Source organism: Tympanuchus pallidicinctus, unplaced genomic scaffold (genome assembly GCF_026119805.1).
Source record: "Tympanuchus pallidicinctus isolate F22 unplaced genomic scaffold, pur_lepc_1.0 scaffold4, whole genome shotgun sequence".
Lineage (NCBI taxonomy): Eukaryota > Metazoa > Chordata > Aves > Galliformes > Phasianidae > Tympanuchus > Tympanuchus pallidicinctus.
The window spans coordinates 754380-766279 of NW_026294758.1; the positions used below are offsets into that span (position 1 = coordinate 754380).

At 55.8% G+C, this 11900-nt stretch overlaps 1 protein-coding gene across 1 annotated transcript; it reads right to left on the bottom strand.

The window, feature by feature from the left end:
• Positions 1-7078: 7078 nt before the first annotated feature.
• Positions 7079-7939, bottom strand: FOXE1 (forkhead box E1). The gene has a single exon (XM_052701486.1). It carries the CDS (start codon positions 7937-7939, stop codon positions 7079-7081), a length of 861 nt encoding a protein of 286 aa, XP_052557446.1.
• Positions 7940-11900: the final 3961 nt, after the last annotated feature.

The window sequence follows — 11900 nt, forward strand, 5'->3', positions numbered from 1 at the left end:
TTCCTCTCATGTGAGGACAGGTAATAGAGCTCCCTGCTTGTGCAGAATTCCCATGGGCTCAGGAGCAAAGCTGGCCACTGTGGTCCATGGGCACCTCCCAGACGGATCCTCTGCCAGCACCCCGAGCTTTTTCCTCCTGCTGCGCTTCCCCTGCCCATCCCCATGGGTCTGCAGGGTCCCACCGATTTTCTCTACCCTGGTTCAAAATCTCACCAGCTGCAAAGCCCAGTTTGGTCTTTCTGCCACTTTTATCATTTGTTTGTGTTCCTGCGTTCTTATTTATAGTTTCCTCCCTCACAAATCCCTTGTGGCATTGGAGAAGGACCTGTACCAGATGTACTCAGAGGAGGAGACGCCCTCCTTCCACTGACTGTTGCAAGCAATAGGAAAGAAAACAGTGAATCCGGACAGCAAACTCCTGAGCTGGTTTCGCAGGAGCAAAGTTTGCTCTGGGGTGGAGACAAACATTTCTTGAGGGCTGCTCCCAAGCAGTATCTCATCTGGTGGGGTCTGCCTGGCACTGACGATGCAAGATCTTTTTTTACAGTTTACAGCTAGCTATGGCCTGGATGTATGGGATGGAAAAGGAAGACTTTGCTACCTACTAGGGAGGAAGAAAGTTTTGCTACAGATTTTGGTCATAAGTCATGACCATAAACCTAATGGTGTTTATCTCTGGTTATCTCTGGTTGAGCCCAGCAATCAGCCTATCCACATCCCTCTGCAGGGCCTTGCTGCCCCAGACAGATCAATACTTCCTTGATGTCTGCAAACTTACTGAGAGTGCACTCAACGTCCCCGCCAAGGTTATCGCTACAGACATTGAGCAGGGCAGGCCCCAGCTCCGTGCCCTGGGGAACACCACTGCTGACAGGACGCTGGATGTAACTCCACTCACCACCCTCTCTGGGTCCAGCCCTCCAGCCATTCTACCCAGCAAACAGTGCTCCTGTCCTAGCCACAGGCTGACAGCTTCCCCAGCAGAGTGCTGTGGGAGACAGCATCCAAGGCTTTGCTGATGAGACCACATCATGTCCTTCACCTGGGCACTGAGGGAGATGGGGTCAGTCAAGCTCCATAAAACTCCTCTGCCTGCCGTATAGTTATTTCCATAGCTGATGGCTACAGTGAATGATGGCACTGAAGGCACAGCTGTGGTCTGGACTTCACATGATCACAGCACAGACCACAGTGTAATGAAAACAGTTTGCTGTCTGGCACATCGCTCCTTAGGCTCTTTCTCATGGTCTCTTAAAGGTGCAAGCGATTAAACATCTGGAAAATACCCCAGGATTGCAGAGAATACCTCTGAGCAGATCCTCTTCTGTCACTGCAGAAAGCACAGCCACACTGATCCCCCCAGTGGCCCACAGCCATGCGGGGGGCTGTGACATTGCCACGAGTTCCCGGCAGGATCACGAGCCACAGGTGGCCCCCCAACCTTCCAAATCCCCGCTTTGGCCCCACGCAGCCAAAACTACACTCAGAGCAGACAGAGCCTCCAGCAGCATGGGAGATGTTTGGTTTGTTCCACCATGGCTCACCGCTTTGCTTGTGCTTGTCGAATTGCTCTTCAGAAATGAGGCACCCTGCATTTGCAGACAGCTGGGGGAGTTCTGCAGCAGGCTGCTGCTCACGGGTGATGCTTTGAGCCAGGAGGGCTTTTTGCTGGTTAGCAGAAGTAAAGTCAAAGCAGAAAGCAGGCGGCCAGCAGAGGCATCGAAAAGCCATTGCACCTTCCTGGATCTTGCTGAGTAAGAAATATTTTCTTGTTGATTTACCAATATTGACTTTAAGTAATAAGTACTGGTAACTGCAAACACCCACTCCCTCCTTGGTCACCACTTCTTACTGAGAAAATGTTAGCCCTGATCCCTCCATTTAAACAAATACACCTCTAATAATGCTGGGGCTGCCAAGGACTGCAGTTCTGTGCTCTGTGGGCCCAGCACTGACTGCTGGCCGTACTAGCTCTTCCGTGTCACCAGGAAACCACATAATCATAGGAGACCGAAGTGGGGAGAGACCACCGGAGATGGTGAGTCCGATGCTGTGAGCTCGGCTAACTCTGGCCAACCTGCTCGGCGAGTCTCCAAGACTGGAGACTGTCCCAGCTCTTCAGTCCCAGCCGCAGGGCTGCAGCAGCCTCATGGGAGGGCTTCTCCTTACGCTCGGCAAGGAAATTTCCCCGTCACATCTTGTCCCATCGCTCACAGCTCCGAGAAGCCCCCGACCCGCCCTCCGTCAGCCCCTTCGGGCTGCAGTCCCGCTTCGCCTCCCGTTCTCCGCGGGCTGTGGCGCCCCCTAGCGGCGGCGCGGCGCTCGGAGGAGCGGTTCGGCACCGGGTCGGCACGGACGCCGCAGCTGCCGCCAGCACAGCAGTTTCTTCCCATGCCGCGGTCCGGGGCGGTGCTCACACCGAGCCACGCGATGGACGTCTGGAAGAGATGGCGAGTTCTCTTGGGACCACCCAGCCCGCTTTTGTTTTTCTCAGCTAAGCTGCATCCGCTGCAGAGCATCCTCAGGTACTGGGCACAAACGGCCAGGGCTTGGAGCTCTTTCAGTTACTTTTTGATGTTAGGATAATCATCTCAATCGATCTCGGGTGCTACACTTGCTAAAATGCAATTCTGCTCGAGTGCTTAATTCAATTCCTCCTGCACCACTGACTCAAACTTGCACTGACTGAGGTCCACTTAGAGAAAGAAATGAGAGGTAGAACCCAGAGGCACAGCAGGAACCAACTCTCAACGCACATCCCAACAGACAGTCCTCACCCAGTCCACTGGGGCCTCTTGGTTGTGGTGGCAGAGGGGTCCTGGTCTTAGATGCAGATGGGCTGCAGCACCCATCCGTGGTCAGATAACTTCTACATTTCTACATTTGTTTTTATTTATACTGATAATGAGTACCTACTCTGTGCAGCTTGAGCTATCTGTGACTCCAGGGTAGAAGCAAGGGTCTGAGCTGGTCATGGAAACGGGGAAGGGGAAGGAGAAGGTGAAAGGGAAGGGGAAGTGAAAGGGGGAAGGGGAAGGGACAAGGGGATGGGAAAGGAGGGGATGGGGATAGGAAAAGATGAAAGGTGAAAGGGGAAAGGGGAAAGGGGAAAGGGGAAGGGGAAGGGGAAGGGGTAGTGGAGGGTGAAGTGGAAGAGGAAAGGGGAAATGGGAAGGGGAAGGGGGAAAAGGGGGAAAGGGGAAAAGGGAAATGGAAAGGGAAATGGGAAAGGGAAAAAGGAACAGGGAAAAGGGAAAAGGGAAAAGAAAATGGGACAGGGAAGGGAAAGGAAAAGACAAAACCCATAAAGAAACAAAAACAAATTGGGAAGCACTGAAACTCTCATTATATAGGCAGATCATGTTAAGACAACATACAGAAATAGATCTTGAAGCAGAGAAGGAAGAAATCATCACTGTCAACACCATCAGCCTGCTGATGACAAGGAGGAAGCCTCACCAGGCACACTGCCATTTGCCTATTGATGGTACCAGGATGGTGGCAACGTGCTATAAGCCCCCACCCCTCCTCCCATGCCACACACACATGCACAGTGCACAGCCACCAATTTCAGGGCACAGAAAGGGTGTACTTAGCCAAAAAGCAGGATTAGGCACTGAGCTTTTTTGTGTGTATGGCCATCTCAGCTGCATTACTGCTGCTTTTCAGCATCCGTTTGGACAATGAGCAGATGCTGCTGTTATACCAACAATTGGAGACACCTCTCCTCCCTCCTCCCAGTGCCTTCAGCAAGAAAAAGGAGAGTGGAATGCAAGGAGCAGCACACAGCACCTATCTTCCTGTGTGCCACAGTTCTGCTGGACCCAGAAATACAAAACAGGCTTGAAGTGCTCAGAAACACTTTGTTACAAACAAAAGCACAAAGATTTATTTCCATTACTAGTGAAGTAGAAGAGTAAATACAAACAAACATCTCTAATACATACTTAAATCTTTCCCCTATGCTTATCAACAGCTTTCCTGAAGGCCGGGCGAGGTGTGCCTGCCCCAGACCCCACGTGGAGCAGGTGCTGCACTGCTCTGTCCTTCTGCAAGTGCCCATGCAACCTGCTGCATTCATCTCCCAAAGATCAAAGGCTACTTTGAATCTTAGCCTAACTTTGCTGCAAGAAAAGCCCTGCAATATTTACAGCTGAGCTTCCAGAAATCAAAAGTTTCCTAATTCTGAGAATTACAAGCAAAGCGTCAGATAAACGTGCGCTGACATCCCACGGTCCGATGTGACGTATCCCCATTTCCCCACACATGTGGCATATCCCCATTTGCTTGTAGCCCCCGTGCAGAGTTCCATGCAGGGGCCGTGCAGCTCCTTGCTGAGCACAGATCCTGCCCAGGTTGTGTGTGCATTGTCAATCGCATTCACTGCAGGAAGCATGCTTCCCAGCTGTCTGGATTCCCTCGTTCGTGGGCAGAAATGATTTGGAGAGAAAAGAGAACAAGCACGTAGATCTTATCAGCCAACAGTGCACGGCTGAACTTACCCAATTTGTACCTCGTGAGTCACAAATGCCTATTGTGCATGTCCTCTAGACACCGAGTTTTGCTCCTGAGCCTGTGTTAGATGCTATCTGAGGTCAGGAGGAGCTTACACAAGGCAAAATGCTCTCAGGTGCAGTCCTCATCCCCTGGCAAGAGGAAAAGCAGCAGCCAGTCAAGACAACTGCAGGCAGATGCTGCCAGAAGAAGGTTGAGGAGGCAGTTTCCCAGCAAAAATAAAACAGAAGAAAAAAACCCACACTAACAAAAATGTCCCTGTGCCTCCAGTTAGGCCGGGGTGAGGTGGCTGAGGACTGGCAAGCCCAGAAACTTCTGACCCTGCTCAGCACGGATGCTAGAAAGGCACTTTGTACAGAAGATGCAGCCATGTGCGCATGCAGACATGCAGTCACAGTGGGTTGTGCACTCAGCAGCGCACGCAGGCATGTCTGCACCGCACCTCAGCACTCACATGTGTGCACAGCCACCATCTGCAGGCAGAACAGGCACAGCAAGGGCCAAGGCACAGCAAGAGCCTCCGAAGCAAGGCTCTGCCCTGCTTGAACAAAGCCCAGCAAACACAATCTGGTGAGTTAGGGGACCCAGCTCACAGCCTGCAGGCTCAAGCACCGCGTCCCTCCAAGCAGCACTCGGCCTTTGGTGGCCCGCAGGCTCCTCCTGCACTTGAGAGGGGGTTGGCTGGGAGCAGCACTGGAAGCTGCAGCAGCCCCTGGGACTGAGAAGGAAAGAGACAGCGCTGCTCCCCAGGAACAAAGGTGCAGGCGGGCACAAGCAGGCTCACAGAGCGCCCAGGCCATGACAGCAGCTCTGGGCCAGACCACAGGTGGCTCATCCACTCACGCTCTGAGGGAAGCATGCCCCAAGTTCAGTGCTTGCCTTCTGTCTTCACAGAGGGCTGCCCCACAGCTTCTCCTCCCTGCTTGTTGCAGAGAGCCTGCACCGAGCTCTGTGGACACCCTTCCACCCTCATACTCTGTTTTCTCCCTCTCGTGTCCCACCTGGATACGTGGGCTTTGGCACCCAGTGAAGGCAAGAACTCTACCCAAATTTCACTCCTCACCTGAAAAGTCCTTCACAGAGCGAAGGCTCAGCTGTCCTCAGGGGTTGTGAGCTCTTTGCAGCAGTGTGCAGCAGCAGGACCAGAGGCACGAAGCGAGACTAGAGAGGTGCCGAATGTATAGAAGAAACTCCCCCAGAGCACAGTCAAGTTGCCCACTCTTCTGTCTCCAGTCTCAGACATTGTCTGGGCTTCGCAGGAGAGCCCCGAGAACCTGGTCTCACGCCTGGCTGACTGCTTTGAGCATGAGGCTGGAACAGAAACTTCCCAACTTCCAGTCTCCGCCTGAGTCACACTACGGTCTGCATCTATGCTGAGAGTCTGATGTGCACCCCCTCCTCTCCCAGCTCTCCTGCTGAGGCTCCTGCTACGCTTGCCACTGAACTCTCCCTGCTCAGAACTCCACCAATTTGTACCCACATACACCAGTCGTCTTCTCCCCACTCACACAGCCTCCCACCTCCACAGGACAAAGCAGTATGGGATCCTTGCAGTAGCAGAGCTACGTCTCCTTCCCCCTGCTCACAGCCCCTGAGTGAGACCTGCTCATTTCTGGGCTTCCCAGTCCCCTTCCAGAGGCACTGGGATCTATCTGGACCAATCTGCATGGGTTTCTCCATGGATCTATTGTAAAGCTTTTCTCTTTCATGGATAGACTTAAAGCCCCTTTCCATATTTTCTTCTGACTTTTTTTTTTTCCCCCATTCTTTGGAGAGCCTGAAACAGAAGATGTGCAACCAAAGATCGGAAGACATCATCCCTGCCTCTCGCTTCTGAAAGAGATGCTGTCCTATCTAGGCTATGGGCAGAGTTGGGCTGACTCTAGGATTTGAGTAATTGAGGGTGGGAGAATCCCCCCTGCAGATCTGTGGCCCAAGCCACCATGGTCCAAATTCAGTGCTGGATCTCACTCTAAAGCCAGATGAGAATCCCTGAGCTTTGTCCAATCAAGTCGGGAAGATCTCTGAGGGCAGAGACCTCACAGCCTCACTAGCTGTCTCTCACTTCCAGGGGCTGACAGCAGAACTTCTCCCTTTGGGTCCCAGAGTCCTCCCCGCTTCCTGCAACACACAGCGTGCCACGGGGTGCATCCCCGAACCTTTGCCAGTCCTGTCTGTGTCGCCGGTGTGGGACACAGCACCGATGCGGCAGCAGTGTGACATCAGGGACGCACCACCGTCAGCACCACGCACACTTGCACGGCTCAGGTTCGGCGGGACCGGGGAGGGCATCCTCCTTCCTCCCTCCTGCCCGAGTCCGGCGAACGAAGTCACGAACAGCGACGTTCTTTTCACAGCGGCATCTTCCGAAAGTCCCAGGCATCACACCGGGAGGGAGAGGGGAGGGCAGCGGGGAGCTCTGCGCACCTGTCCCCGGAAAGCGGGCGGCACCCCGGCGCTCCTTCACCCAGCCCGGCGACGGCGGGTCCCTCCGGGCCCCCGCGGCTTCGGGCGCGGCGTCCTCCGCCTCCGCCCGGTGCGCGCCGTCGGGCAGGGCCGCGGGTCAGAGCGCGGGGACGAACCTGTCGGGGCCGCCGGGGAAGGCGCTGTGCCGGAGCCCGGGGTCGGCGGCGCCCACCTGCCCGCCGGCACTGTAGGCGTGGGGCAGCGGCGCGTAGGGCGCGGGCGAGCGGCGGCCGTACAGCCCGGCGGAAGCGGGCGGCGAGGCGGGCAGCACGAAGTGCCCCGGGGGCGCGTACAGAGGCCCCGCTCCGGGCGGCGCGTAGGGCCCGGGGGCGGCGGGCAGCGGGCCGTAGCCGTGGGGCAAAGCGGCGCCGGAGCAGCCCTGCGCGGGGCAGGCGGCGGCGAAGGCGCAGGACGGGGCGGCGGGGGCCGGGGCCAGCTCGGCGGGCTGCGGGAACAGGCGGCACGGCGCGGCGGGACGCTCGGCGAGGAAGGCCGGGTAGGTGGAGAGGTCGCTGCGCTTGAAGCGCTTCCTGCGGCGAAGGAAGCTGCCGCTCTCGAACATGTCTCGGGCGTGCGGGTCGAGCGTCCAGTAGTTGCCCTTGCCGGGGCGGCCGGGCTCCCGCGGCACTTTGACGAAGCAGTCGTTGAGGGTGAGGTTGTGGCGGATGCTGTTCTGCCACTTGCGCGGACTGTCGCGGTAGAAAGGGAAGCGCTCGGTGATGAAGCGGTAGATGCCGCCCAGCGTGAGCCGCCGCTCGGGCGCCTGCCCGATGGCCATGGCGATGAGCGCGATGTAGCTGTAAGGCGGCTTGCCCCGCTCCGCCGGACGCTTGCGCCGCCGCCTCCCGCCCCGCGCCCCAGCCGCCGCCGCCGCCTCCTCCCCGGGCGGCGCCGCGTCCGCCTTTAGCGGCGGCGGCGGCGGCGGGGGACCCGGTGGCAGCCGGCTTTCGGCGGTCATGAGGCCGTCGGGGCGGCCCCGGCGCGGGCCGGGACGAGGAGCGCAGCGCGGCACCGCCGCCGCGGCTTTTATGCGGCGGTGTCCGGCGGCTCCGCACCCCGGCGGCCGGCACTCCCCCTGCAACGCCCCGCATCCCGGGAGGCGCGGGCAGGGCCGGGCGTGCCGCGCCGCCGCCGCCGCCTCGGGCAGGGGCAGGGGCAGGAGCATCGCCCCGCTCCGGGCCCCTCCGGCCCCGCAGCCCCCACCGCCCTCCCCGACTCCACGCTGCCGGGCACACGACGGGACCCCGCGGTGCTGGAGTTCACCCCCGTTCTCCCCCGAAGTAAACTCCCGCAGAACGAACGCTGATGGATCCAGCGGGGCAGTGAGTGAGCGGGCTTGGATAGCGACGTGCAGCCTGCCTAAGCCAGACGTGCTCGGACCGCAAGCGCCGTCTCCAGCAGTGAGCCCACACAGCCCGCTGGTCCCGGTGCCCTTACAAACCGAAAGAAGCTCTCGTGGGTGCTCCGTGGCTGCTGCTGGGAGCTGCCAGCCCCCTCTTGCCTGTTGCTGGGATCTTAGGGCTAGACCCATGGCTGAGTGACATCAGTACGGCCGGCTGGTAAGAAGTGCTTACTTAGGTAGGTATCCTTGCACCAGCACTGGAATAGCACAGCTGCCCGCTGCTGGCATGTGGAGCTCAGGACCAGTGAGTAGTGGGATGCGGGACTTCTTAAGCTGGGATGAAAGGAATCGGTGTGTCCGGGAGTGCTCACAGGAGTGTGTACACAGGCACAGCACACACAGGCACACAAGTGTGCAGGGGCACTGATCTGGGCTTGGGGGGTGCATGGGTCTGCATTGGGATGCGTGTGTGTGTGCAAGCACAGAGATCTGCAGTGTGCTCGGGCACAGGGCATGATGTCTGTGGGAGGGTTTGCAGGCTGGCTGACATGCAGAGCGTGGGTGCGCAGGACTCAAAGATCCATGCAGCTGTTCTGCATGGCCATGCAGCTGGTGCTGCCCATGTCTTGGTGCCCACAATCACTTCTCCCAAAACTCATGTTGGCAGTGTGATGTCTTGGAGCTGTGGAAAAGCACTTCCAGAGCCTCTCAGACTGCTGCATAAAGGGTGTTGAGGTGAATAAGGGGAGGTGGGAGATTCTCCCGGTGAAAAGCAGCGCAGCAATGCCATTTCTCCACTTAGAGGCAAATTTCTGTGCATGAGGATCCGTCTGCATGCCCCAAACAAGCCCAAACCCTGTTTCTTACCTAAATAAGAGGTCCTTGAGTCTCAGGCCACCTGCCTATCTCTATAGCTTCTAGCAGAACAAAAACTAGGCAGCGTCTCTTTCTGTCTGAGATGCAGCCCAGTAGCTGGATGCAGACATGTCGCAGGATTTGATGTTGCATGCTGCAGCCTTTGTGCCAAAAGTCATCCTCCTGCACCAATACCCTTCTTGTTGAAGTACGCAGAGCCCTGGGGCAGTGCTGCGCCAGAGAAACCCAGGAGCAGATTGTCCTGCTTGCTCCTGCTCGCTCCTTGCAGTGCCCTCCAACCCACAGAGATCTGCAGCGGGGCAGGAATTCTCTGATCCGACTGTCTAAAGATCAGCTCAGTGGCTCAGTCCCTCCGGGGCTGTGCCTTTCTGCGCCATGCCAATTCTATGCCTCCAGAGGGCAAAGTCAGATCGTGCTTCACTCTGCGCTGGTAGATGATAGGAAGGAGAGGTGTGTGCGCGGTGGGATGGCATGCTGGAACTGCTTCTGCCCTCCCTGCTGGTGATGGAAATGGTTTTCCAAAGCAAGCAGTTTCTTTGGGATATCCCAACCTGTAAGCAAAGTGAACTGGATACCAAAATAGCATATATTGGCTCCTGTTCTTTCTCTTTCCCCCACATACGTGGCAAGCTGCAAAGCCAGCTTCTGTGAGTGAAGTGGCATTCGTGTAATGTGGTACCCTGCTGATTATCCTCATTCTGACACTGTCATCTGCCTACTTAAAAGCACTTCCAGCTCTCCACTCTGGGAGCAGGAGTACCTCTGGTACCTCTTTTGATTTCCACTTCTAATGGGAAGTGGGACTGTGGGATTCACCCAGTGCATCTCAGGCTGCTGCTCTCCATCTCCTATGAATCAAAGTCCTGCCCATCGCTGGAGCGGTAGCGTTGTGCTCTTCCTGTTCGTGAGCATCTTCACTTCTGATTCAGCCATGCTAGAGCAAGGACAAAAGTTTTTGTAGTGAAAGAATCAAATACTTCTGTATAGCCTTTTCCCCTCTACTGGTTTACCAAAAAACATGGAAAATTTTATGCATTGGCTAAACATTCATCATGCAATAGAAAATGTATGATATCTACAGGAGTGTTAGCCATTCGAAAGCTGTGGTTTGTCCTTTCTCTTGGTCCCAGGGACAAAGTTTTGGACAGGATCAGCACTGTCAGTGTATTTCTGTCTGAATTTCTCACGTCAGATCCTATTGCCTTCATACACAGCAGGCGCTCACTGGTTCTGAGACCAGGTGCTGCAGGATATGCCTTGCACAAGAGCATTGTGCCGCGGACTCTCAGTGCTGGAGTTTGTTAGTAGCAGTAGGTGCCAGAGAATTATCCCAGCCAAAATCCCATCTGCTTGGATCTCCAAAGGCAGTTTCCAACCATGGAAAAAATCCAGTCCTCCAGGCGTCCTTCATTCCTGATGCCTGTGCTGCAGACCACACCCCTGCAATACCTCAGGAGTAAGCTGGGAAGCCCTGCTCCCTGTGAGCCCCGTGCCCTGGAGAGCCTCTCCAGCACCAAACCAGAGGGAAGCAGGCACCAAGCATGCCGACAGCCCCTTCAGGTGCTGCACACTCACAGCTTTGGTTCCAACATCAGAATGCCTCTCATTCTCAGAAGGAACAATGGTTTTGTTCTGCCTCAATGTCCCAGGAATGCCGAGCTGTATTTAACATACTGCAAGTCGTGCCTTCACTGGAGCAAGATTGGATCAGCTGAAAACAAATGGAACAAGGGCAATATGCTGTGGCACAGCCTGCACACGAAGCACAGCTGCCCCTCCAATGGGATGGCAGCTTTGGTTCTCTGTGGTTCTGCTTGGCACAAGGACTCCTCTGCTGGAGGGATGGGAGCACCAAAGCCAGGCACTTGATGGCACTCTGTGATAAAGGACCCCTACCTGTAGCCTGTGGTGAATATCCAGGACAGGACCACCAGGCTGAGTCTGTTGGACCAAGAGAGGTGATGAGCACACCACCCCGTTCACTTCCAGAGCATGTGTCCACACAGAAGAGTCTCAGAATACAGAAACTGAACTGAAGACATCGTGCATCTGACTGGAGTCGGTGGAGGACGAGAGCAGAGCGGTGGCTGCATGGATATGTGGAAACGCTGTGTGCTGGGGGCTTGGCTCAGGGACCAAAGGGAAATCTCAATGGGAACTGAAGTACAGCTGCCACACGGTTGTGGCCATGCAGCAGGAGAGAGGCTGGAAAGCAGCGATGAATGGGAACTGATCTTTGCATATTCGCATCAGGAGATGTTTACATGCCCACTCCAGTGGGAGCCAGGTTTCATGCTGCATCAGTAGCCTGGTTGCTCATCATCAGTTGTATTTTCCCAAATGTTGTCTTCCAGTTGAAGCGATATTTAGAGCCAGTTTGCATGAGAATGAGCTGCCCATTCTTGCCTCTGTACCTCCAAGAAATCACTGGGAGCTGAGCAGATCTGCCAGATTCTGTAAGAGGAGGAGCTGACTTCTTCTGAGAACATGCAAAGTAGAGTCAGGCTCACTACTGTAAGGAGAAAACCACTTGCTGGGATGCTTTTTTTTTGCAGGTGCTGTGAGGTTTGCATGGCTCTCGCTCTTCTAAAGCCTGTGCATTTCAGTGGCTCATGAAAATCTTCCAGATGGTATCTTTGAATAGCCATCGGGCTGATGGCATGGAAATAAGTTCCCTTGTTTTGCCTACCAAATGCCCTGT